Source organism: Octodon degus, unplaced genomic scaffold, assembly GCF_000260255.1.
Source record: "Octodon degus isolate 3935 unplaced genomic scaffold, OctDeg1.0 scaffold00092, whole genome shotgun sequence".
Taxonomy (NCBI): Eukaryota; Metazoa; Chordata; class Mammalia; order Rodentia; family Octodontidae; genus Octodon; species Octodon degus.
Genome location: NW_004524668.1, coordinates 6,927,845 through 6,955,386, shown reverse-complemented (window position 1 = coordinate 6,955,386; position 27,542 = coordinate 6,927,845). Strand labels below are relative to the sequence as shown.

General features: G+C 54.5%; 1 protein-coding gene across 2 annotated transcripts in view; it reads left to right on the top strand.

Annotated features, from left to right (window-relative positions):
* The window catches only part of Pax7 (paired box 7), a 97,267-nt gene that overhangs the window by 34,764 nt on the left and 34,961 nt on the right, over positions 1 to 27,542 (top strand). For both annotated transcript variants that reach the window (XM_004637675.2, XM_004637676.2), the window contains exons 5-7: positions 16,930 to 17,129; positions 24,136 to 24,301; positions 26,281 to 26,483. In XM_004637675.2, coding sequence (XP_004637732.1) covers positions 16,930 to 17,129; positions 24,136 to 24,301; positions 26,281 to 26,483 — 569 coding nt within the window. The remainder of the gene's footprint in view (positions 1 to 16,929; positions 17,130 to 24,135; positions 24,302 to 26,280; positions 26,484 to 27,542) is intronic.

Genomic DNA, 27,542 nt, shown 5'->3' with positions numbered 1-27,542 from the left:
TTTTTTCCAGTACTAGAGATGAAACCTGGGTGTCTGTCAGGCTGTTGCGTAGTTAGGTCCCCAGCCCTTTGTATTTACTTATTTTATTTTGAGACAGGGTTTCTCTAATTGCCCAGGTTGGCCTTGTACTCAGGATCCTTCTGCCTCAGATTCCCAGAGTACCGGTGTCATAGGCTCATGCCACCATGCCTAGCTTTCTGAGCTCCTTCTTCTGCAGCCAGGAATGTTGTAGCACTTAAACGAGCGAATCTATACCTAAGCCTTCCCGGGCTCTGGGACGCAGGCACTGCCTCTATGTGTCACCGTGGGCGCTGGCAGGATTTCTCTGTGTTGCAGAGCTGTGATCCCTAACACGGGGAAGACAGCACTTGCCTGGGAGAGCTATTGCAAGAATTAAATAAGATGAGTGCCTGTGACTTGGTGCCTAGCAGGTGGCCCCAGTTACTGTAAAATCAGTCACTTGGGAATGTGTGGCCCAACCATCTCCAAGTCCTATCATGAGTGCCGGCAGCAGACCCCAGAGTAGAGGAGGGTTGGGATGGCCTTTGGTGGCCCTGCTCGGATTGCCAAAGACGTTGTGTCCTGGAGTGCCCAGGACCCCAGCAACCTGCTTGTACCTCGCCATCCTCTTAGCCCATGAGCATGGCCACATCAGCCCTAGTCCAGACTGGTTCTCTAGCCAAACGTACCCGAGGGGCAGAGCTTTCAACCTTAATTCATGAAACCTGTGGACTCTGGGTCCAGATTTGTAGTCCCGGCGGGCAGCCGACTGTCTCTTTCCATTGTCCATCATGCAGGAAACTGTGCTGGCCCAGTGGGGCCGCGGGCTGTGTAGACACAGCCCAGGCTGCTGTCACACCATCCACCTGGCTCCTGGTCCCTCCTGGCCCCATTTAGGATGCGCCCTTCCATGGGGAGGCTGGTGCAGAGCCGGTGATGCCTTCAGAAATGGAAATGGGCCCATTTGTTTATAATTTTCTCTCTTGACACTTAACGGGAACCCGATGGGACCAATAAAGTCCCCGAACTGGCCCGGTTCCTACTTCAGAAATGCTGGAGCCAGACAAGTTCTCTGGAGGCAAATATATCTCAAAGTGGAGCCACCCGGTCAGCTCCTCCTCCCCAAGCTTCTGAAAGACCCTGCACTGTCCCCCCAACCAGTCAGGCGGCCGCCAGCCAGCTGTTCCATGCTAGGGGTCAAATAGACAGGCGCTTGGTTTTCCAGGTAGAGAGGGCCACAGAGGTGATGGGAAGGACTGGAATATTTGGGCATAAAGAGGGGCCAGGGCCGAGGAGAAATACCCAGCTTTCAATTTTGCTCCAGAGAAAAATGAGTATAGGAGAGACAGAATAATTTCCCAGTGTGCAAGTCCTAAGCAAAACCTCCTTGAGACACTGTGAGTTATTAAAGAGGAGGAAAGAAAAGAAATGGTACAATCAGTTTGCCTTTAGCAGAACTGTACAATGCAGTCTTAGTTCCAGGGGAATCTAATTAGAGGGCAGGGGGCTGAGCTGGGGAGGGGATGGGAGCTGCTGAGAGGCCCCAGTGAGCTGGTTGAGAGGGGGGATCTTTTCCTCCCAGCATCATGAGGGCCTTTGTGGGCCTGGATGCAAATCCTGCACCTTGGTTCTGCCTTTGGCTGGCTGCCTTCACTGGAATGGAGAATGATGGATCTCCATTTCTTCATTTAAAAATGGGGCCGCGGGCTGGTGAGATGGCTTAGTGGTCTAAAGCAACTACTTGGAGCAAGTTTGGCAAAGCATAAGGACCGCGGTTCGATCCCCCAGCACCACATGCCAGCCAGCCCTGCCCCCTGGTGGGCTGAGCTGGCGAGAGACACACACACACACACACACACACACAAATAAATAAATAAATAAATAAATAAATAAATAAATAAATTTTAAAAAAATGGGGCCGCAGGGGGGACGGGGAGATGGTTCAGTGGAATAAGCACTTCCTTGGCAAGTGCAAGGGCCTGAGTTCGATCCCTGGTTCCACCAAAAGAAAAAGGGACCGCAGGGCCCAGGCTTCGGCCCAGTGGCAGGGCACTGGCACAGCATGCGTGAAGCCCTAGGTTCGATCCCCAGGAACACAAAAGAATGAAATTTAAAAAAACAAGCTAAGTGTGATGGCAGCTTGTGATCCCAGCACTCAGGAGACTGAGGCAGGAGGATCACTGTGAGTCGGAGGGCAGCCTAGGCCACTGAGTAAGATGGTTCCAGACCAGCGTAAACTCTGTATATATAGTTGAGAACCTCACTCAGAAAGTGAAAAACAACAAGAAAACCCCAAGAATGTTCCAGTTCCTTGTAGGTGGAGTTGACAGGATGAGGTGACAGAACGTGGCACACCCTGACACCTAGCACATTGCTGCACCCCACTGGGTGATCAGCGCAGCCTCCCCAGCCAACCCCTCCCTCCTCCTAGGCACCCTACGTGATCCTCGCTCCTACAACTCCCTCGCCATCTCCTCCTTCGCCATCTCCCCTTGAATCCGGGTGCCAGGTCCCCCAGCCTCCTGCCGTGATGGGCCTCGCTCCGCCTTTGAGGCCACAGGCCACCTGTCCCCACCCCCAACCTCTTGCAGGACGTACGGTTTAATAAAAGGTCTACTTGTTCAGAAGTAAGTCCCCAAAGGGAAAATCCCTGGAGTTGTAAGCCTGCATGCACACACACACATCCACACCTGGCGGTGCAGAAGAGAGACCAAGGCTAGTCTCCAGGAAACCTCATTCACTCTCCTGAGTGCAGCCTTGGCCTAAGGGCACTGGACTCCCCCCCCTCCCCCCGTGGCGTTTATTTGGGGATAGGATCTTGCTATGTGGTCCAGGCTGACCTTGAACTCTTTGTAGCCTTGGCCGGCTTCAGCCTTGTGTCAATCTTCCTGCCTCAGCCTCTCAAGAGCTGGAATTACATATATGTATTGCCATACCTGGCTGAGTGTTGGACTATTTTTTATGTATTTAGTACAGAAAAAAAAAATGTATTTAGTACAGGGTCTCACTATACAGATCGGACTCGTGATCCTCCTGTTTTCAGCCTCCCAAGCGCTGGGATTACAGGCGTGCACCACCATGCCCAGGCTCAGTTGCTGTCTCAGGGCATCCCTCGGGGCGGGGCTGGCATGGCACACTGGGATTGAACCCTGGTCCCTGCGCCTTGCAGGGTTATTTGGGGCAAGGCCAGTATGGTGGCGCTAAGGGGAAGGAAGGGAAGGCATGTAGGGGCAGTAACATCAGCGTGCTCGTGTTTGGGGCTTTTAAAAGGAGGAGGAAGGAGCACAGGGGTCTGGGTTCCAGTCCTGACACAGACATGAATAGCTGTGTGACCCTGGGTGAGAGTGACTGTCCCTGTCTGAGTCTCCTCCTTAGACCTGGCTCAGTCTCATTGCCTGAGAGGACACAGTTATGCATGCAAAGCTCAGGACCTGGCATAAGGAAAGAGCCTCATAGTCACCTGATCTCCGCAAAGGACACTTGCCCTCAGCCTCTTCCTTCACCTTGGAATGTCTTATCCACCCCCTAATCCTACAAAGCTTGATTTTTGCCCTCTGAGAACTAGTCTTTTCACCTTCTTCCCCTCCCTGGCTATTTTAATGTAACTATTAACTATGGCTGGCCACATTTGGGAAAAATAACATTATTCTTTTTTTTTGTTTTGTTTTTGAAAATAACATTATCGTACCATGAGCCACAAACTGGGCTTGGAGCAATAATTGCCACAGGGTGTGAGTAACAGATTTTATTTTTATTGATCAAAAGTATTTTTTTTTATCAAAAACACATCAGACTAGAAAAGGTCTAAGCAGCAGGAGCAAATTGGATTTTAACTCCTTTAAAAAATGGCTCCCTCCAGCAGCCCATTTTCAGAGCTGTCTGATGCCAAGGCGCTGTGCTCAGGGTGAGTGCAGGTCCCCGGGTGGGGGTGCCCTGCAGGGGGCACGGCAGTGGCTCCGCATTTATATGGGGGGGGCCTCTGAGTGGATCCAGCAAATGGGAGCAGATGGGGATTCAGCAGTGCCCGTGCGCTTGGAGCCGTCCGGCTGGGCTTTCAGCGCGTTGCCAGGTGTCTGGTGTTGCATAAATATAGGTCTCTAATGAGATTATTGTACCTGGTGACCCTGATGCCCTCGGCGGCAGACACCCTGACTTGAAGATCAAGCTGCTGCAGGTGCCTGTTGGAACATGGCAAGTTACTGTGCAGTTGTAGGCTGGGAGAGGAGGCTGCCATTCATTCATTCGTCATTCATTCATTCGTTCATTCGTCATTCATTCATTCGTTCATTCATTCATTCGTTCATTCATTCGTCATTGATTCATTCGTTCATTCATTCGTCATTCGTTCATTGATTCACTCAGTTCATTCAGTAAATATCTGTTGAGCATTTAGCAGAAGCCAGGTCCTCTTCTGGGCACTGGGGATAAAGCAGTGACCAACAGTGACAAGGGGAATGTTGTATCCTCATAGAAGTGAAACGTGATCCCTTCGGATTGAGGCTAGGGGGTGCAAGATGGGTCAGGGTGGTCTCCATTTGAACCTTTTTTTATGTACTAGGAATTGAACTCAGGACCTTGTGTTTGTCAGGCAGGCGCTGTGCTGCTGAGTTATATATCCCTGGCCCTTTCCGTTGCAGTCTTTTAAGGGACACTTTCTGAAGACTTGGAAGGCTTTTTTCCCTTGCACATGTCAGCGAGCAGCTCATCTCATTGCTGAGCGGGAAGGGAAAGATGTAGGAAACAGGACAGGGGCTTAGCTGGGGCTCAGTGGAGCAGAGGGATGATGAGAGGTGAGGAGCAGGGCCGGTGGAGAGGCAGACCCGCCCCCGGCTGGGCCAGCTTGGGCTGAGCACATTCCCACGCTCTGCCCAGTGTGAAAACACCAAGAGCTTTAGTGCCTTCTCTGTCCCTCCTCTGTCCCTGCCCTGGTGGCAGGTGAGGAGAGCCGTGTGCTTTTCCCTGGGCTCCGCCCTGTCGCGGCACAGCAGTGTGGCATGTTGGCTGCTGCTCGTCCCCTCCCGCCACCCCAGGTCCCGGCACCGGCCGGCTGGTGTTTTTGCTGGCCACCGTCAGCATCTGCTGCAGCAGCACCTTTAAGCGGACGCTGCTTGGTGATGCAGCTCTGTAGCCCTAGGGGGCGCTCACCTGGGTTTAAACGGAGACCTCACTGCTTAGGAGCTGAGTGGTCACTGGGGTGCTGGCCCCAGGTGTAAAACGGGTGCTATTCTGTGAGGGAATACGGTGTGCCCTCCCCTGCAGCAGGCGGGCCTCCTACCCCTTCGAGATCGACCTCACCAGCTCCACAGCAGCAGCATCCCAGATTACACAATCATGAGGTGCTAGAGCCCTAAAGGGATGATCCAGCCCCGTCTCTTTTTGATAGCTGGAGAGACAGACTGAGAGACGCCCTCACCTAGCCCTGTGACCTGGCATGTCAGAGCCTCTCCTGCCCTCTCTGGTCACCCACACAGCCAGTCCCTTTGCAGGAACTCCCAGCCAGGGAGTCCTGAAGGAACCCGGGGCTGCTTTCTGCAGCTCGCTGTCCAGGCTGGAGGTCATCAGAGTCCCATTCCTGCTGTCCCACAACCAGACCAGGACCCGGCCGGTGCACATACGCAGCGTGGATGTTCGCAGTGGGTGAATTCCTGTGTTGAGGGCACAGCCCCAAGTCCAAGTGCTGCCTTCACTTCCTCTCAAGCTGGTTCCCCTGGGGTCAATACCTGGGTACGGGCAGTGACCACCAGCCCCGGGACCATGGCTCTGATGGAGGCAGGGGACAGCCTTCAAGCCTCCCCAGCTGCCCACTAGCACCTCAGCATGGGGGCCTGGCTGCAAGCCACTGTCTGCTCAGGACCAGGTTTTCCAGGGCAGAGGTGTCCGCCTGACATAATATGTAACAGTAATTAAGAAATAAGCCACCTCGCCTAGCTTCGCAGCAATCATTTGGCTAAGTAACTACCATGGTCCAGTGCCTCAAAAATCACCATCGGAGCACGCTCCTTATGGCCATAAAATTTCTCGTTTTCTGCCTTTCATCAGCCTCCCCCTGCAATCTTCGCCTTGCTTTATTTATACATTCGTCCTCAAACAATAGCAATAAACTCTTTCCCAGAGTGTTGCAAATCAGAAATTTGTCCACATTTTTCCACCACCTTCCACTGTGGACTTGCTCTGCCTGGGAACGGCCCAGCCAGGCCAGCTGGAGAGGGCTGGGCTGCTGAGATTGATGGGGACATGACGACAGGACGGGGTTGCTGGGGAGAGAGCAGGAGGGGACAGCGGCAGGAGAATGCACCATGAAAGGCCTGTGCTGCCCAGCGACCAGAGACCAGCCAGACACATATGGGGCCCATGGCCAACTGGCTCTGAAGGGGAGAGGGGAGGAGAGAGAAGGGAGGGGGAGGGGAGGGAGGGGAGAGGGGAGGGAGGAGCCATCCTCCCAGCTCCTGTCTTCTAAGAAAGGAAGAGGGACTTAGCAGTAGAAGACCCAAGGTTGGCCCTGGGCAGCGTGGGAGTGAGTAAATCAAGCCCCACCACTGGAATCAGGTGATCTCAGGGGGTCCTGTACCCCAGAACCTCCATCAATCAGCCATCCTTTCTGACCAACAAACACGGATGGAAACTCAGCTCACTGTGTCTCGGGCACCGTGGTGGGCTCCAGAGTAGTAAGGAATACATCAGGTGCCGCCTTTTGCTCAGGTTGATCTTAGAGGTGCAGGAGGACCTCTTCTTTCAGGAAAATGGGGCTCAGAGAATGGAGTTCAGGCCCCGTGAAGGTCGCACCTCAAGCTACGGAGGTGGCAGTGCATGGGGAGTGACTAGGTTGGGGGCTTAGCAGCATCCGAGTGTACAGAGGGAGAAGTCACTTCTGGGGCAGGGTGGGATCGTAGGACACTGCCCAGGAGGCGGAGGGGGAGGAGGAGGGTTGGATTTAGGTCCCCACCACCTGCTCTGAGCCAGCCAGGCATTGCTAGTCCCTTCCTAGCGTGCTGTCTTGTCACTATGCAGGAGCCTGAGAAATCACCTGCCCTTGAGGGGGCCTTCATGCTAGTGCCTCGGGAGTGCTCAGCTGTAGGCCTCCTGGGGGCTGCACAGGGAGTGCTGGGGGCAGGGAAGCTGAGGGACAGGAATGGCCCCTGAGAGCGCAAGCAGCAGAGGCCTGGGAGAGAAGCTCCGTTTTGTCTGTGATGACCGACAGGCCGTGGGTTTTGATTTATTTTGTTTTTCAGTCCTGAGAATTGAACCCACAGGTGCTCTCCCACTGAGCTGCATCCCCAGCCCTTTTGGTTTTTTAAGCCAGGGCCTCACCAAGCTGCCCAGGCTAGCCTCAAAAACTTGTAATCCTCCTGCCTCGACCTCCCTAGCGACTGGGATTATAAGGGGTTCACTCCATGTGAGACTCAAGGTTTCTTTATGTGACCAGTGGTGGCAGTTTCTCTGAGGGACTGTTTCTAGGAAGATTCCAAATGGTAGTAGCTGCAGAAGTGTTCACAGCTACCCTGTTCTACTCTCCCAAGAAGACGGGATAAATATAGCGGCCCTCCTCCCGGGACTCTGGGAGCCTCCAGTCTGACAGGGAGAGCCGTTTCCTTGCTCCGCATCTCTTACAGCTGGGTGTGTGTGGCAGACAGACCATAGCCATTAAAAAGCCAATTATGAGTGTCGGAGCGGGTACCAAGCCCTGAGAGGGTGGCAAAAAGGTTTGTGTGGTTCTCTGTGTGGCAGTCACGGAGAACTGCGTGGAGGAGGTGGGCCTCAGGTCTGGATTGGGGGACACTGCTGTTGGGCAGCTAGAAATAGTGTGAGGACGGGAGGTGGGGGCTGTTTGGCTGGTACAGGGAGGTCCTACAGTGTCCAGCAGTAGTGGGGGCACTGGGGCTGACCACTGCCTGGGCTTATCAATTGTCACTCTGCCCCTGGGTTACTTAATCTCTCTGTGCCTCATTTTTTCTCATCTGGAAAATGGGGTTAATAGTAATACAAGCTTTTAGGTTGCAGTTTAGCAGCTTGTGTTGCTCCAGAGGGTGCCTAGTGAGGCTGGATACCTCAGCGCCACTTTGATGTGTGTCCTTCCCTGGCCAGCACGGCAGCCCCCGGGTAAGCCCAGCAGCCCAGCCAAGCCTTTCCAGGGGGCTGAGCCTGAGCCAGGGTAGGTGGACAGAGGGAAGCGGGGCCAGGTCCTGAAGCCAGTGTCCAGACCCGCTCTTCTGTGGCTCCAGCCCCAATGTGTGGCAGAGGGGATGGGAGAAAGTGTCCGGCTGCCTCCGCTCCTCGGACACAGCTGGAAGCTGCGCTGCCATCCCCTCTTGGATACAGAGGCCTTTCCTTCTCCCTCAGGCCACCATGTGGCCTGGCTCCCCAAGAATCTGTCCCCTTCTCTGGCTTCTTACTGGCCACAGCGCAATGTTCTGACTGAACTGCTCACCTGAGTCCCCGTCCTGTCCACTTTGTAGGTGCCACATATATTCTGGATAGTCTCTGGGGAGGGGAGGGACTCGGGGCCTAGGCGTGACTGGGGAGTAAGGGTGGGGTGACAGAGGGGCATTTGTTCAGGCATCCATGCATGCACTCACTCTTTGTCTTTGTGTTTTGTGTCATATAGAAGTAGACCAAATCCTCACATGCCTTGGGTGCCAGTCGTGACACCAGCAATCATGGCCACTGCCCTCATTTATCCAGCATTTGCTGTGTACCAGGCACTGTACCACATTCTGATCTTGCAGTAATGACTTTTTTTTGTTTTTTGTATTTTAGGGAAGGGTCTGCAGGGTGTTCACTGTCTCATTACTAGATGGGACTCGTAGTGATCCACCTGTTTACAACCTCCCAAGAGCTGGGATTACAGGTGCGCGCCACCATGCCCAGTCTCAATTGCCATCTCAATACGCTGTGTGGCAGGCCCAGGGATTGAACCCCTGGCCCCTGCATCTGCTTGTAGGCTCTTTAATCCACTGAGGTATTTGGCCGGCCCCTTGCAGTAATTTCTTCCATCCTCAGGTGAGGCCACTCTGTGAGGCTGGGGCTGTTGGTGTGCTCCTCATTTTTTCTGATAAGGAAATCAGTCGAGGATCCAAGTCACTTTCCTAGGTTGGTGCGGGGCTGGGCACCACTTTGCAGCTCTTAAGGTTCTGTCCCTGGAGTCAGAAGGACAAGGGGATGAGACAGTGGCAGTTCTTACTTCCTGTGAAGGGACAAGGAAAGGAAGGGTGCTACAGGACAAGTGACACACTCGAGGTCACCCCACAGGTCAGAGCCTGGTGTAGCTGGCTTCTGCTCTGTGTGACGGGAGATCCTGGGTATGGGCTGTGGCTCGACAGGCCCTCTACCCTCTTTTCCCTACCTTTTTCCACTCCTATCACTGTCCCCAGTCTGGACACGACTGCTGGCATCGTGGCTGGCGGGAGGCAGGCGCAGAATCAAAGTCCGGTCCTTCTGAACCCACGGCTTCTGTCCTTGTTTCCCATCTCTGCCCTAGTGCCAGCCTCTGCTGCCCCGGGCCATGTCCAGGGAGGACCAGGTCAGTGGGGCTGCCAGGAGCCAGTGTAGAGGGTGCTGCTCTGCCTGGCACCCAGAGTCACTGTCACTTCTTGCTAAGTGACTTGATGAGTTAAGGGACTGAAATAGCCATGGAAGAAGTGAATGACGCCGGTGATTATTTTCACAATGGTCTTAAAGCCATGGGAAGAAGTAAGAAGAGGTTTGGACTGAGGTTCTCTTCAGGTGAGAAAGCTGTGGTGGACACTAGCAGGCTAAAGAAAGCAGGCCGCAAGCAGAAGCCTGCATGACACCTGCAGCCTCAACCTCTTACCTGAACGTAGGCGAAGATTGGATGTGACGTATCTGTAGCCAAGAAGTCTTCCCTGTCAGACTGCTCCTGGCTTAGGTACTACCAGCTCTTCATACCCTGTCCCTGCTTTGTCCCTTCTCTCCTATATGTGACATGGGCTTAGTTCACAATTCATTGTAGAAGACACAGTTCATCGTAGAAGAAACAACTGTAGACCTGTCATGACAAAACCAACTCCGGATTCTGGCCAGGCAACCACACAGTGCCATTTCAAGCACTACTACTTCCTCCTTCCTGGAGCTGCCCCTTCCTGGCAGGAATGCATAAACAGTGCCCTCTAGTGCTTAAGAAGAATACCGTGCTGTTAGCACAGGTCTGTGGTCCTAGAGCTTTTTGCGGTACAGATTATCTTCTTGTGGTTCACAGTTTTAAAACACAGCCCAGTGAGTTAGGCCTCCTGGAGGAGGAGGGATTTATTGAGGTGAAAGAGCACAGGATTTGGAGTTAGCAGAACTGTTTGGATCCCTGCCTTGGGGGAGAACGGGGGGCTCCCACCCAAGGGGGAGGTTTGGTTACGGATGCCCAGCTCCTTTAGATGCCAGCAGGGAGCGTCCCCATTTGCCAGCAGGGTATCCCCGGTGAAGTAGCAAGAGGGTGTCGTGTCGTCTTCTGGGTCAGCCTTATCACTGTCATGGTTTTCTGAGGAGTAGATGGGGTGGGGAGCGCCAGAAAGGGGCGGAGCGCCAGCTCAGGAAAACCTTGGAATCAGGCCTGGCCCTTCGGCCTTCTTGACAGTGGCCCTGGGCACATCCCTGAGACTGGGCTTTGTTTTGGTCCTTAGGGCCCAGAGACTCTGCAAGGTGGCCTTGGCCCAGGACACAGAGATAGTGGAGTACCCTCCCAGGTCCCCTGGGCCACAGGCTCTGGAGCCTCCAGGGATGTGGGGCAGGGTCAGCAGGGTCGGGGCTAGTCAAGGTCCCATCTGATGAGGGCCCACCTTGGCTCCTGAGTGCTCCGCTGGCCCCAGTGGGCCTGGCGGTGTGGTCAGGATGGAAGCAGGCCTGAGCAGGTAGCCGTGACCAGTCCCATTCACCCGAAAGTGAGAACTGAGCCGAGGGGCCAGAGCGGAGTGCTGCATCTCTTGGCTTTGGTACCAAGCTGGATACACATAGGGGCCTGAACAGGGTGTGGCTGGGTGTCAGTGCCCTTGATAGATGGGCACATGGAGCAGCAAGGCAGAAGGAGTGGACGGGGGAATTCGCAGCCCGCCCCTGCCTCTCTGCCTCAGTGTCTCTCGCTCTGCGCTGATGCACTGGGCTCCCGCGGACAGGACGGAGCGCAGCTCTGGTTACAGCTGAGTGGTTCACATGCGTGGAGGGGCCGAGAGGGTGCTGGCCAGAGCCCGATCACCGGCCCCCAGCTGGGCTGTAAATGACTTTTCCATTTTCCGATGCCTGCGCCCAGGCCTGCTTGGTATTCAGGGAGGCCCAGCCCACACTCGCCGGCTCTCGGCTCTGCCCGAATTACTTGATTAAAACGCATATCAACTATTATGTGATTCGTTTCTGTGCCGCAGCTCCACGCCGGGCCTATGATAAACTGTAATAAAGATTGGGCTGGGAGGCAGGGGGAGAGGGGCGCACAGGGGCAAGGCTGGGGGGGGCCCTCTGTGATTGGGGGGCAGAGACACAGACCCCAAACCTCAGGCCCCTGCTGGCTTCCACTGACCTCGGGTGACAAAGCAGTTGGCTGTGGAGAACTCCTTCCTGCCTTCTGCAAGGTAGGTGGGTTCAGAAATCACAGCCACTTTATTTCAGGACTGTACCTTTCCCAAAAGAGAACAAGGGAGAAAGGCTGGAGAAAGGTGGAGAGGTCACCTTGATTTTCAGGCTCAGAAGCAAATTCTCCATCATCTGGGAAACTTGCTCCAGCCCACTTGACCCTCCCCGGGAGAGCCGGGGAGGCCTAGATGGGCAGACCAGGAGGGGCAGTCCTCTGCCCCACGGCAGGGAGTTTGTGTTCAAAAGTGTGCGGGTGTAGATGGCCTGGCTTGCTTACTGGGGCAGGCAGCTGTGTGAATAACAGCCAGCCCAACACGTAGGCAGGTTGGCAATTGCGAGGCTGAAGTGGCTGGCAGCAAGTGATGGCTTCCGGGGCTGTGAAGAGGGTTCAGAAGGAGGCACAAGCTGGGGCAGAGATGACGAGGGCCACGCTCACTGATTTTCTGCCACCATGCTTACCCTGGCCGGCGCTGCACTTCGTACAGAGCAGAGGCTTTGGAAACCCCGTGGCTCCTCTGCCCCATCCTCAGCTGCCCTGTTGCTTGAGCAGTTGTGTGGCTGGCTTGTTGCTTGCCGAGAGTCCCCTGGGCCAGCGCTTCCCATGGGGCTGGGGAGTCCCCAGTACAGGGTGGTGCCTGCCCCATCGGCCCAGCAGCTTCTTAAGGATACTATTAGGACTGGGTTCCTTCCTTGCTCCTGGCTCTCGCCTTCCTGGGCAGAGAAAGGACCTTAGCTCTCCCCTCCCCCTTGGGGCTCCCTCCAGCCTGCACCTGGCTCTGGGGACCCTGGCAGCGTACAGCAGCTGCGGAGGAGAGGGCAGGAGCCGCAGCTGGCCAGGAGGCCGCTCCTGTCCCATACTGAGTCTGGTGTCTGATAATGAATGCGTGCCCATGTCTCCTGTCCCCACGTGTCCCCTCCCCACACCAGCTGCCCATGCTTCAGTGAGAGGTGACCAGCTTTCAGGATGTGGAGGACTTGGCCCCTCCAGCAGGGTCTCTGTGGCCAATTCCGTTTAATCCTGTTGGCTAATTTAACTCGGAGGCTAAGGATACCTTGGGCCAGGAGTGGGGAGGCACCCAAGCCGGGTCACTGGAGACTGAAACAGTGACTCTCCATGTCCCTTCTGCTGCTTTTGGCCCTATCCCACTCTTCCCCCCTTTCTTGTCATAAAAATAATTCTCCTTACTAGGGACTCTTTGCCCCCAATTACTCCTAAAACCTTTATTTTGTTCCACTTTTTTTTTTTTTTTTTTTTTTTTTGGACAGGGTCTTGCTATGTAGTTTAGACTGGCCTTCAAATCACTATGTAGCCCAGGCTGGCCTTGAAATTGTGGCGATCCTCCTGCCTCAGCCCCCTGAGTACTGAGGTTACAAGCATGCCCACTACACTCTGCCTTTACCCCACTCTTAAAGCCATCAAATGCAGCATTCATAAAGGTATTTAATCTCATTTTTATGGCTGAAAGACCAAGATCCAGAAAGGGGAGGCAACTTCTCCAGTGCCACACAGCAACAGGAAGGTCAGAGCTCAGCATCTAGATCTCAGGCCTGCCTGCCAGGGCAGTACAGCTGACTGGATCAGGGCTGTCCCATAGGGTCCTCGAGTTGGCGCTTTCCACTCTGTCCCTCTTCAGGAATCCAGCATGGGCACACTGTGCGCCCTCTTCAAAAGGAGTGAACCTCTCTGAGCTTCATTTCCTTGTGTATGAAAGAAACACTAGGCCAGCACGGAGGTGCATCCCTGGAATGGGGGTCTCTTCCCTCGAGCAGGGCCTGGAGGGTCAGTGGAAGCTCTTTGTGTCAGGGGCCTGAAGTCACCAGCAGGCTGTGGCCATGTTCTCGTGAGAAGTCTGACTCTCTGGGGACAGCAGGACAGATTTGCTTTCCCTTCTCAGCATCCCAAGTGTTGTTATGGCAACGCTGCATTGGAGAGGACTGTTCTGTGGGCACCACTTTGCCGCCTCACTCTGGGCTTCTGGCTGGCTGTGGGGTTTGCAGGTCCCCAGTGAGTGACAGGTGGGAGGATCAGGGAGATTTGGCCTAGAAGCCCGTAGTGAGTTTAGAAAGACGCATGTAGCGTGGAGAATGGGGCATGGCTGGGGTGGGGGAGGATTTCAGGACTCTGGGGGAAAAGTTCTTTGAACTTTGCCCCGTATGTAGTGTAGAGTAACTGTGGATCACTTGCTAATTGTGTTCACACCTTGGTCCCAACCCTATGGCCTGATAGTTCTTTAATACTTTGCCTTGTAAAATCACTTTTTAAAGTGTATTTGGTATACGGGGTCTCCCTACACAGCTCAGACTCGTAGGGATCCTCCTGTTTTCAGCTTTTCCAGCAGTGGGATTGCAGGCATGTGCCACCATACCCAGTCTTGGTGGCCTCTCAGCGTACCCAGGGGTGAGGCTGGCATGGCATATGACGCCGGGGATCGAACCCTGGTCCCCGCGCCTGCCTAAGCGGGTGCTTAGTCCACTGAGCTATCTCACCAGCCCTAGAAAAATCACTCTAAAAACCCTGATTCGTAGAAGTGAGCGTGATTGTCAATGGCGGGTGAGGATCAGCTCCTGTAAATAGATGGGAGCCCTAACGGCAGTCACCAGCCAAACAAACAGTGCTGTGCAGTTCTCCCTAGAGACTGGCTCGCAGGGAGCCCAGAGCCTGTGGCCGCCCCTCTCTGTTAAGAAGGGAGAACGTGCAGGGTGTTGCAGCACCTAGAATTCCAGGTACTCGGGAGGCTGAAGCAGGAGGGTGGTAAATTCCAGGCAACCTAGCAAGACCCTGTCTCAAAAAAGCAGCAAGAAAAAGAAAAAGGAAGGAGAACTGTGTGGGAGACAGTCTAGGGCGGATTATCCAGTAGCCGGATTATTCAGTAGCCGGATTATCCAGTAGCCGGATTATCCAGTAGCCGCCAGCCCTGTGGGGTGTTCTTAGGGTTACACTGGGCAGGCACCCGGAGCTTTATACAAAGTAGCTATTAGGACCCTCGTAGGCAACATGGATCTAGGACATTCCATCCTCAGGGAAGGTTCTGCTCTGGAGGTGAGCCGGGATTTCCTCCAGGTCAGGGCTGTGTCTCCTTGGTCAGACCAGCACTGTCGTCCCCTGTGTGAGCTCTGACTCTGAGTACAGTCTCTGCCCAGAGGTTTATTCCCAACAACATGGCCTGAGCTCAAGGGTCCCTCTGGACAGACCAGCCCGGTGCCCATTCCTGCCTCCCTGCCAACAACTGCTTCCTCCTTCCGGAGACTCAAGGGCTGTCTGTCCTTGTCCCCATCAGAAAATTAAGGTTATGCTGTGAGTTTCAGGAAACGAATCCTTGGGATTAGCTGTATTTGGCTTAGAGCCGCAGACGTGCTGGCTAGGGGGCCCAGCCAGCTGTGCCTGCCCTGGTCTGCTCTCAGTGACGGAAGGAGGCTGGGAAAGGGCAGAGGAAGGGTTGGCTCTGATCCCAGGTCTCTCGCCTGGCAGGCAGTGGCGCAGGGAGGACTTCCTTGCCTTTGGTTCCCTGCTCCGGTGGCGCGGTGTCACTGTTGGGGCCAGCCTGGGAGTGGGCAACAAAATGCAGGGCTGACTTCCCAGTGGACAGGGTGACAAGGATGAAGGAAGGGAAGCTGAGGCAGAGGGACAATGCCAGCACCTTCCTAGTGTGTCCATCGTGCCCTGGGATGCATGGTGCCTTATCACGTGCTTTTCCTTCTGTCTGGCCTGCCTTTCCCTGCACCTGCGCTTGACATCCAAGATACGCTGCGTTAGTTCTTGTTTCCACTGCTTTGAGGGTGGGGGCGGGACCCTTGTAGGAGGCCCGTCCCTTGTGGGAGGGGCCTGGGCCTTTCTGTAACCTGCACTTGGAGCAGCAGGAGCGTGACTGTGTTGTGAGCTGCGAGGAGGCTGGGTGCCCCTAGGGACACCCACTCAGATGTTCTGGGCATTTTGCTCTGTGACTCACTTTCTTCTGTCTGTAGCGTGAGCTCATGGTCTCTGAGCTCTTCTCAGCACAAGCCATGCACCCAATATACTGGGCCTAGTCAAGGAAACACGAGGTACTCAGCAGATGCTCTGATGGATGAGTGAATGAGTGACAGAAAAAGGTGCTTCCAGGAATTTCAGAGATGAGGAGTAGGAGGTGGAATGAAAAATGAAGACAGCGAGAGAAGAGATTGAAAGCAGGCAGGATAGGGAAGGAGGAAGGCAGCCCCTGACTGGCCGCTCTCTCTTCCCCCTGCTGCTGCGTCTCGCCAGCCCATCCTCCACATTCCCGCCATATCTGGGGGCTGCTGAGGGTGCAGCTTCAGTCCTGCTGGATCAGGGTTGGGAGCTGGGGTGCAGAACCATCACACTGCCCAGGCTTTTGGTCCAGACAGCTGAGACCCTGGATAAGCCCCTTCCTGCAGCCTTCCCAGGCTGGACCTAGTACAGGAGTGGATTCCTGCCCTGACAGCCCTCTTCAGAGGTGGGAAACGAGCAGGTTGCAGCAGCCTCTTGGGATCTCTGCATAGGAAACAAGAGGCCTTCACCCACTCTGGGCACAGGGTGGGAATTCCAGGGAGTGATAAAGTGAGGACCATGGTCACTCAGGTGAGGTCACTGTCACAGTCCAAGCCCTTCCTGCCATAAATAGGGAAACTGAGGCCCAAGGAGGGGAGGCTGCCTTCCCTGGGTCACAACCATCCAGAGCAGAGCCAGGCCTGGGTCTGGTGCCCGCGTTGACCCCTTCTCTTTCCTTCCCTCCCCTCTTTCTTTTGCTCTTAGCTCTTGTACCGTTTCTTCCAAGCAAACAGCATTCTTGTCTGAGCGATCATTACATAAATATTCAAATGCAAATAAATGCAAGGCAGAAACAGAAGACCACCTGCCTGGGGATGAGGGATGAGGGTGCTCGAATTTGGACCATAGCATTGAGCAGTGCATTGTGGGCTTTGCATGGGGTTTCTACCTTGCCTTTTATAAAAGTTGGGTATAGTAAGGCATGTTAGCATATGGGGAAACAATTCCAGATTTGGAGAATGTAGTTGCATGGATTTTGACATCTATTTTAGCATGAAATCACCTGGAGTATTACATCCTTCCACGTCAGCAGAAATAACCTAATTGCCCAGTTGCAGGGATTGGCTTTCTAAAACATGGAATGGTTTTGCTGAAAGCTATCTATCCAGTCCCCAAGGGCTGGGCATGGAGGTTGTTGACCTCCTTCACGCTGATAAACAATGCTGGTGTGAACATCCTGTTCCTCATGCTTTTGTGAAGGACCTGTTCCTGGTGCAGTGTGCCAGGGTGGCCGCAGGGTGCCTTATGTCCTCCTCCCAGCCCCCACATGGCCTGTGTCACTAAGTCCGGGCCCTGTCCTTGCTCTGTGGCTACAGGGAACCGGCTGGACGAGGGCTCAGATGTGGAGTCGGAACCTGACCTCCCACTGAAGCGAAAGCAGCGCCGCAGTCGGACCACATTCACAGCCGAGCAGCTGGAGGAGCTGGAGAAGGCGTTCGAGAGGACCCACTACCCGGACATCTACACCCGCGAGGAGCTGGCACAGAGGACCAAGCTGACCGAGGCGCGCGTCCAGGTGAGGAGGTGCTGGGTGGTGCTCGGAGTGGTCCAGAGGTGGATCAAGAGGATTGTGAGCTCACCAGGTCCCCCGGGGGCTGGTAACAGGGATCTAGGGGCCATGTGAACAAGTGATGCTGCAGAGTCAGCAGGTAACACGTTGGCTGACTGAGAGGTTGACAGTACAGGGTGGGGGAGGGGGGCACTGGCGAGATAGCTCAGCGGACTAAGCGCCTGCTTAGGCAAGCACAGGGACTCGGGTTTGATCCCTGGCACCACAGGCCACGCCAACCCCACCGACAGGCGTGCTGAGCCGGCTAGCAGGGAGGGAAGAATTAGGAGGGAAATTTCTAGACCAGCCCCACTTCCTTGGATGGTAATGAGTCTCCCAGGATAGGGAACATGCAAGAAGCTGGGTAGGCTTGAAGCATCCCAGCAAGGGGGCAGACTCACAGCCTCAAGCATCCCCTCTGCATGTGAGGTTCCCAGGCAATGAGGAGCAGGGGCAGAGATCCCTGACCAGCTGTGAGAAAGTAGGGACAACTGTGAAACCCACAGCAATTCTCACACAGAGTGTGCGGTGGGCACTGTGCAGGGTGACAGGGAGGATGGGGAGGAGGAGAGGGAGAAGGTCGCCATGGCCACTTGCTGGGATCCTAGTCCTGAGCTGCCTTCTCCATGGAGGGCGAGGTGGGGCTGCAGAGGGGTCCCTGGACTGCGGCCTGGGGGTGCTTCTGTCCACAGGATGCCCAGTAAGTGCCAGCTCCCATGCTGGGGACTCCTCACAGATGAGCTGATGGAATCTCTGGCCACCTGGGTGTGTTGGCAGGGTCTCCCCACATACACATGTACACACACGCACACACACACACACCTCCAGAGAAACAACATTCCTGGGGCACAGAGCTGGGCCAGGCCCACACCAAAGCCCACGTTCTTTCCATGGGGAAGAGAAAGCCGCTGGCTCAGAACCCGGAGTTGGACAGCAGTGGGGAAAGTCCTGGAAGCAAGCTGGCATTGAGCCCTCCGGGATCCGGGTCTCTTGTCCACCTCCCACCCTCGCTCCCAGGGTAGGAGGCCCTGGGCTGCCTTTGAGGGAGACCCCAAGGGGCTGGGGGCAGCAGGGCGGCTGCTGGCCTCCTTCCCTCTCCTCCTGTCAGGGTGACATCTGAGCCGGCCACTCGCCCCCTCCCCACGCCATCGACATCGTGGCAGCTGTTGTCCTGGGCACATTCCTGGGCGCTTTCTCACCCCCACATTTTGGGAGGCCTCCCGCTTCCCACCACCTTGACGCCTGATGGCTCCTTGTAAAATTTCCTGGCTGTCAGGGCAGTGCTTTTGTTGGCCCAGGGGACACAAAAACAGGTGTCACTCAGGTCTAGGGCGGGAGGCGGTCTGGGAATGGAAGGGCAGCTGAGCTGAGCGAGCGAGGAAAGCCCGAGGAAGAGGCCAAGGCGGCCACTCGGTGTGACCCTGACTCCCCTGTGGGCTCTGACAGGGCAGGACCTGACCTTGGGGCTGGAAGCCCCCTGGCTGGGCTGGTCTCCCCTCCTTGGCCCCTAGTTTTCCCCGCAGCAGAGGGAAGCAGACCTGCTGAATTTTAAAGGACGAACAAAGAGCATTTAGCCCGGAGAGAAGACTCGGGCACGGGGCTGTGCTGGGAGGCCCCGTGGGTGCAACCAGGACAGAGAGCACAAGGCCTCACAGCCAGCAGTGAGGGCTGCAGCACAGAACCCAGCTCTGAGAGCACAGTCCCTCCTCTGGCCGGCTGTGTCACCGTCAGCGGGCCAGGGTCCTTCCCTGACATTAACTTCCTTCTGTAGCGAAGGGTGGGACTCAAGAGGTCTTTCAGCTCTGAGCTCCTCACCTGATACCTGGTGAGGCGAGATCCCTGTCACTGGAAGTGTTGAACCAAAAGCTCAGAGTCAGTGGGGCAGAGACTAGGAGGGAATTCCTGCTGCAGAGTGGGGCAGGGACCTCGAAGGTCCCTGAGCTCCGCTGAGATTCCATGGCTGGGGGCTGGCGAGCTTCAGTCTCCAGTTGTGAGAATCTGTGGTGCTGGGATTTTCCAGTGCTGCGGCATCTCATCACAGTGCCCCTGGGAGGTCTAAGGAGGAGGAGAGTAGCTCAGGGTGGACTTGGAGCCAGACACCTGGGATGGGCCACCACCTGACTGCTCAGCCACTCCACCCTTGGTCTGCAAAATGGAGATGGGCGGGGCCCACGGGCATGCACACCTGTGATCCCAGCATTCTGGGAGGCTGAGGCAGGGGGATGCATATTTAAGCCCAGCCTGGGTATCTTGGTTACTTTTCTCTCGTTGCTAGGAGAGCTTTATTTTGCTCACAGTTTGTAGAGGTTTCAGTTCATAATCGGGTGACTCCAAGGTAGAGTGGCACATGGCAGAGGGCAGCCGTTCACGGTAGTGATGGAAAATGACGGAAGTAACAAGAGAGAAAGGGAGGGGCAGCCACAGGCAGCAGAGAGCAAGGCTGTTTCGCTCCTTTATATTGTATGCAGGCTTCTCGCCCTAGGGTAGGTATAGCACTGAGGCTTGAGGTGGGAGGAAGGGACATCTAGACACAAACCATAACACTGGGCAACTGAGCAACTTAGATGTGGCCTTGGAAGAAAACACAGAAAGAGGCTGGGGATGTAGCTCAGTGGGTTTGATCCCCAGTAGTACGAAAGTCAGAGAGAGGGAGAGAGAGAGGGAGAGCTGTCTCATTCTAGGGGATTAAGTGATTGAATAAATAAAACCTTATGAAATGCCTGGCACACAGAAGTGCTACCGTGGCTGCAGGGAGGGGGCCTGATACGAAGACTCCTCCTGTTCTTGGGGGAGTTCCAGGCCTGGCCACCCTTCATTCCCTGCCCGGCCCTCTGGCACTCATCTATTAAGTACTTGCTGTTTGCCAGCTGCTTCACCAGGCACTGGGGACCCCCGTGGGCTTGCAGGGCCTCTGGTCATGGAGCTAGCGTTCTGATAAACACCTTAGCAGACAAACCTTATGTCCGGCAAGGAATCTGTTAAGAAAGCCAGCCAAGAGCACCCTCCAGCCCTGCTCCCTACAGGGGAGGCCTCCCTGGAACCCTGTGAGATGTCAGCTGGCGCTGCAGCCAGCAGAAAGCCAGAGCCCCAGCAAGGACAGCAAAGAGGTGTCAGGCAGGGGAGGCGCTGCCTGGAGGAGACCCAGGGTTCCTGGGAGGAATTTCCATTTTAAACGGCTGGTGGCCTGACCCCAACTTTAATCTGTCTTCCTTGGAGGTGAGCAGATTGGCACTGTCCTGTGCATACACACTCCCGAGCCCATGTGCACCTTCTAGAAACAGAGGCCGAGGAGACAGAGCTGCTGGGCCCTGGGGTCACCCCAGCACTTGCCATGCCTGCCCGTGCAAATGCCCCCATCCCTTGGTGATGAGCTCCGGGAAATCAAGAAATGGTTTTGAAATGGGAAATCAAGCTCTGTGGCCCGCACAGGAGCCCTGCTGTTGGCTGTGGTTTTTTCCTGAGCAGAGTTCCCTAGAGGAGTCATGCGTTAGCACCACACGCTGGATGTCAGCATAGCACCTAGGGATGTAAAGGACGGGCCAGGCAGGCTGCTCACCACCCTCCACTGTCCCCCTCCTCCGTGCTCCTTCCCTAATCCTAGGAGGTAGAGGTCGTTTTCTTCTCCAGGAAGAAAAGGCCAGGAAGTGGCTTCCTAGAAACACGCTAGTGGCTGTGCTGGCCTTCAGCCCAGGTCCACCTGCTTGTAGCCTGTGCCTCTGTGCCAACAGAGGGGCCTACTGCGCTCTGCTCCCCGTGTGGAGGGCTGCACGTTCAGGATTGGGGTACAGCTGAGCGGCAGAGCCTGTCCTTAGCCTGTGAGGCGCTCACACACAATTACAAAGCTGGCCCCTGCTTGCAAAGAGCTTACCCGCCCATCAGGGTGTCTGGGTGGGGTGCTGGGGTCTGCTGCCTCTTGTGAAGCCTCTAGACTAGTGTTCCACTCTAACCACAGGCTGCTTGAGCCAGAGCTGGCCGAGGGCCCCTCCTGTCCAGCTGTGTCTGAGGGTGTCCTGTAGCCCATCAATACATGTTTGTGCTCTTCTAAGCACTGTAAGCCCGTGACACACTTGAGGCCCAGCACAGCCTCAGCATGGAGTTGTTCGCCCCATTCTACAGGACAGAGGCATGGAGACATCACGGGCTTGCTGTCTTAGCTGGGGGTGGAGGCAGAATTCAGAGCCAGGCAGGTGACTGCAGAGTCCCTGCAAGGAGCCCTCAGGCTTCACACTTGTGAGAAGGGAGGTGGCCCGGGGGAAGCACACGCAGGGAGGAAGAAGCGAGGCAAGAATGGGCCCAGGAAGCCCTCCTGTGCTCTGTGAGGCCAGGTGGGAAGCCCCTCCTCTGGCCTCTCCCTGGAGCCTGACATGCCACCTGACCATGCTCACCGTCTATTCCATGCCAAGCAGAAGGCAGCCCTAGGATGGGGTCTAAGTCCTGGGCGCCTCCATCCCTGGATCTTGCCTAGTGAGAAGAGGGAAATAAATCGGAGAGAGGTGGGACAAGGAAGGCAAGTTAGAGAAGGAACAAACAGAGCAAGATCTGTGCACTTTTGTTTAAGGAGTAGATGAGTCACTGCCTAAGAGACAGCTCTGCCCAGCCAGCTAGCGCAGCATACCTAGCCCCAGGCCGTTCTCCAGCTCACTCCAAGACTTGCCACACTCATGTCTTACCTACAGTTACTTGGTTTTTTCCCTCAAAACTAGGGCCTGAATCCAAGGGCACTCACTACCCCAGAGCTACATCCCCAGCCATTCTTATGTTTTTATTTTAAGGTGGGGTTGTAATAAGATCCGCAGGCTGTCCTCCCACTTGCAACCCCCTTGCCTCAGCCTCCTGAGGAGCTGGGATTACAAACATGCACCACCACCACTTGGCTACGTTTACTTGCTTTTTCATAAAAGTTGATGTATTTTTAAGATAAAAGCAAATGTCACTTCTATAAGGCAACTCTAATAAGATAAGGCAGTTCTAAAAAGAATACACAGAGGGTGAAACAAAATAAGATTGAAGTCTTGCAGAGAAATGTTACCTTCTCTCAAGAGCTGGTGTCCAGGAAGGGCAGCCTCAGTCCTACTTGTGGGCCCAGTGCAGGGTGCCCCTGTGGACACCATCGGTGCCCCGGGGGTGGGGGGAAGGGGAGAAGATGGGATGTTGGTTTTATTTGAGCCAGTGGTTTTTCCTTCCCTTGGCTCCTCCTCGCTTTTCTCAATATAACCTAAATGGGCCAGTAGCAGCCCAACTTCTCCAGCCCAGGAAGCAGCTCCTCCCCAGAAGGACATAAAAAGATCCACAGTTCACCGGTGCAGGCATGCCCTCCACCCAGCTGACCTGCTGTCCCCGGGTTTGGGCATCACGGGTGATCGGATGCCAGAGGAGGGAGGCTAGGATCCACCCCACCAGTAGGAGTCCCCCCAAGTGCCTGGGCTCCAGAAAAGACACACTTTTGAGGCTTCCCTTGTTCACTCACTCACTTGTGCATCAAATTGATAACTATGTGGCATGCACCTGCAGGGGGTCCAGCAGTGAAGGTGGAATGCAGAGTCCCTGCCCCTTGGGGCCTAGGACAGGGAGTTCCTTGAATTGCAGGAGACCCAAGGAGGAAGGGATTGGAGCAGAGAGCATGTCCAGGTGGAGGAAACCGAGTGCAGAACCCAAAGGGGGAAAAGAAACCTTAAAGTAGGTCACTTCCCACCCACATTCTCTTTCACTTCCAGCCTGTGCTGGGGACTTACACACCCTGATGAGTGGGCTCTAGCTTAAGTCAGATTTGAGCTTGAACCTCATTTCCACCACAGGCTAGCTATGTGGCCTTGGCCACCAGCTCTTTGACCTCCAAACCTCAGTATCTTCTCCTGTAAAGTGGGAACAGGAGAGTGTGTCTCATGGGGCTATGTAGACAGATGTGTAAATCCCAGCCCAGTGCCTGGAGGAGAGGGAGGTTCAAGGGCATGAGGTTAGCATCCCACAAGTGTGTAATAAATCTCTGGGCATTTCCCATTACAAGGGGCCAGATTGTGTAAGCAAAGTGAGGTCTCATTCCCCAGATCAAGAATAAGCTTGTGGGTTGGGAGATAGCTCAGTAGAATAAGCACCTGCCTGGCAAGCGCAGGGTCCTGAGTTCAATCCCCAGTACAGAATGAGCTTGCATAGTGGAATCTGGAGGGAGCTGCTATTGTGGGGGGTTCCAGATGCCTGATGTCCTCCAGGAGGGCTTCCTGGGGGAGGTAGAAGATGAGGTGTTTCAGAGCTAGCTGGTGGGAAGAGCATGGTACTGAAAGTCACCCACACTTGTCTGAGCCTCAACTCACTGTCTTGTGCCCAAGTCACCTACCTTCTCTAGGCCTCAACTATGAAATGGAAATAATGAGAGGAATCCCCCTCTCCCCCTGCCACACATACATCCTGGGTGTCTGTGCAGAGAAGAGGATCAGGCCAGTGAAGTCACTCTGCAAAATATCAGGATTGGCCACTTTCCTGTGGCTGGAGAAAGTTGCCCAGCACCTACAGTTTGAAGAGGGTTTAATTTGGCTCATGGCTTTGGTGGGTTCGCTCCATGGCCAACCAACTCCAACACAGAAACAGCATGGCAGAAGGGCATGGTGGTTGGTGGTGGCTTCTCAACCCATGGTGACCAGGAAGCAGGGAGAGATAGAAGTGGGGAGCTGGGGATAAGAAGGGGCCTTCCGGGGCATGTGCCCAGAGATCCACCTTTTACCAAGCCCCACATGCTAGCAGCACATTCAGCTGTGATTTGTCCGCGGAGGAATGCACTGATCGGAATGCTAGCTCCAGGGTGCAGTCACTTGCTGCACATGCAGCTTCGGGGAACATTTTAGATATAAAGCCTGACACCATCCATGCTGCAGGAACGTGGATTTCCTTTCTGGAGGAGGCTGGTGGCTCGGAGGAGGTCTGATTCTAACTGTATTTCCACCAGGCCTGGGTTCTCCTTTCTCTGTTCTCCTTCCCCCAGGTCTGGTTCAGTAACCGCCGCGCCCGTTGGCGCAAGCAGGCAGGAGCCAACCAGCTGGCAGCGTTCAACCACCTTCTGCCAGGAGGCTTTCCGCCCACGGGCATGCCCACGCTGCCCCCCTACCAGCTGCCGGACTCCACCTACCCCACCACCACCATCTCCCAAGGTGAGTATCCAGCACCCCTTGTCCCTACCCTACCCAACCTTTCTTCTCTTCCTTTCTCTCACAAAAGTTGTTCTTTTTCATGACCCTTGGTGTACTTTATTGTGGGCAGACTGTGTCAACAACAAAGAGAAGCCCCAAAGTCCTATTCTTGAATTTCTCGGCACTGCCCAGTGGCTGCAGGGTGTAGGGGGAGGGTCCACAGAGAGCCCCCAAGCACCTGTTTAGATCTGAGCTTTGCAAACCGTAAACACAGATCTGGAATCTTATGAAAATGCCTGCCTGCTCCTCGGTGAGGCCCAGGCTACCGGCCCAGGGGCAACACTGGAGCGTGGAGCAGCTTCGGAGGGAAAGAATCAGAAGGTTCTTCAAGGGTCCCCGTGTAATCACAGTCTTGAGTTTTTAAAACTTAAGAGTGGTGTGGTTTTCTGTGTGTGCGCACACAGATGTTGATTGGGACTTTTCCTGAGATCAAGTTAGCCTCCAGTCTATCAAATAAAAACACACAAAGGGGCTTAGATAACTTTTCAGGATCTCTGTTTCTTGCCCCTTTAATGATTGAAAGAGCCATTTTCAGAGATGGACTCATTTGAGCTCAGGCTACTCTGGAGGACTTGAGGAAATTTACTCAGAGAGTCCCTGTCTTGGGGCTCAAGGATCAACCCTCCCTTCCTCCACCTTGGCAGTGCTGAGCTTGGCCAGGGTCCTTCAGTGTGTCCCGGGGAGGAGGTGTCCCTTAGGCCATTTTCTCAAAGCATAAGCTTGCACCTGGCCTTGAAAGAGAATGGGCAGAAGCAAGAAGGTGGTAGGTGGGAGAAGGGTAGGCAGTCCAGGGGAGATGAATTTGTAGGGGAAAAGGGTACCCTCCCACCCTTCTGGACCCTGCCCCATTGCCTCCCCACCTTGGTCCACACAAGGAAACTATTGTTTGCTTTCTGCCTCTGGGCCTCATCTACCAGGCCAAGGAGAGGCAGGGTCCCTAACCCGGAAGGCTTCACAGAAGGGCTCGGGCAGAGCAGCACAGAGCAGCACACAGCAGGGAGAAGCAGATATGGCTCCAGTCAGGCTGTCCAAAGCTGGGACCACCATCCTGAGCTTGGTCACCTTGCATGAGCACCCGGCTCTTCCCAACCTTAATTTCTTCATCTATAAAATGAGTCATATTCTTAAAATGAGTTATGTTCATGTCCGTGGACACCATCTTGCAGGGATCAGTGCTCACAGGACTAGGGTGTTGTCTCCCTTTTCTCTCCTCACTGGGACAAAACACCAGACACCCAAAATTAAGGAAGGAAGGGGCCGGGGATATAGCTCAGTGGCATAAGTGCCTGCCTGACAAGTGCAAGGTCCTGAGTTCAATCCCTGGTACTGAAAGAAAAAAAAAAGGAAAGAAAGGTTTCTTTTTCTCACTGTTAGTGGAGGTTTCAGTCCATACTCAGCTGGCTCCAAGGCAGAGTGGCACATGGCAGAGGGCAGCTGTTCATGGTGGAGGTAAAGAGCAGAGAGCAAAAGAAGTGACAGCCAGCTGGCCTCTCTCCCTCCTCTCCTTACATTGTGATGTAAATTACCCACCCCAGGGCTAGGGTGGGGCATGCACACCTTCAATCCCAGTTTTGGATCAAGAATCAGTCACAAGCCAGCAGCTGCCCCATGACTACATGAAGCTTTGGGAGCACAACTAGACACAAACTACAGCAGGTAGACTGGCGTTCCCAGTGAGGTGTGGGATTCAGTGCAGGTTGCGTTTATCGAACATCCGTTGTGTGCCTAGCACCAGGCAACAAGATTCAGGATTCCTGAACCTTGGCTGGGTATCAGGCAAGACCTGGCTAGTCCCTGTGCTACCCAGAGCCAGCTTGTCCCATCCCAAGTCCCCTGCAGGGGTGGTCCCTACCTTCCAAGGGACAGCAGGGGAGATTCATCCGTCTGTCCTATCCTCGAGGACCAAGCCACCATGCAGCCTGTCTTGGGTCTCTCCACAGATGGGGGAAGTACCGTGCACCGGCCCCAGCCCCTCCCGCCATCCACCATGCATCAGGGTGGCTTGGCTGCCGCCGCCGCCGCTGCAGACACCAGCTCTGCCTACGGAGCCCGTCACAGCTTCTCCAGTTACTCTGACAGCTTCATGAATCCGGGGGCCCCCTCCAACCACATGAACCCTGTCAGCAATGGCCTGTCTCCTCAGGTAGGGCCCCACTACCCTCCACCCCACATCTATCATCGGACACCTGCTGGCTCAGAATTCACGGGTCTCCATGAAGCCACTAGCTGGTGGCACCTCGAGGGTCTTAAGTGGAAGGTCAGGACTCGTCTCGTTTTTGCTTGTCGCCGTGACTTGGTGCTGGGTCATCTGCTTCAAGCTGATGCAGATGGAGAAAGAGGTTGCTTTCTTTTTCCACCCAGAAATAGATGGGTTGCTTTATGGACTTGCTGTCCGCCCACCAAGGCCCCACTCCTCTCATGAGAGAGTCAGGTACCTTCGGGCCATACATTGGTAAAAGCTGCAGTGCCTGGGGTTTTGACTTCCTGGATTCCATCCTGTGTTCTTGCTGATGAAGGTCTGCGCTGGGAATTTTACTCTGATTGGGTCTTGAGAACCAGTTCTCTCACACATGATTGGCTGCTGGTTAAGTCACTCATTGCCTAGTGCTGTAGGAAGTTCAAGGACCTCCTTTATTTTTATTTTTATTTTTTGCAATGAGACAGTTTCAAATCAAATCGGTAGGACAGTTCCAATAATTAACACACTGCATCCTGCCTTCTTAGTGGTTGTTTGTTGTACAAGATGCAGAAATGATACTCTGTTTACAAACACTAGTAGAACAAATCCCTCTACTCCTTGAATTAAGAGAATGTAGCTATATATCCTAACCATTTTGAATACACAGATACAAAATGGACATTCATCTATATCCCCCTTTTTTGGTTCAGTTCCATCATTTAAATATTATAGGTGTGTGAACTCAGCAAAATATTCCAAAATAGTCCAGTAGTCCATAATAGCATTGGGTCTTCCACTTGACCGGCAATGTCAGAAGTTGTTGACCTGACCCCTACAGCTCAGCATAACACCATGGCTTTTTTTCTTGTACTTCGTTTTTATACTTTTCTGCTGGATGGTTAAGACCAAGATAAAGCAAGATCTGTGTAATAAGAATTGTAGTTTTTGGATCTGATAAGGTCAGTCAAACCCCCTCAGGATTTATCCTGAGACCCTGTACCTCAGATTGTAGATCCTTTGTCA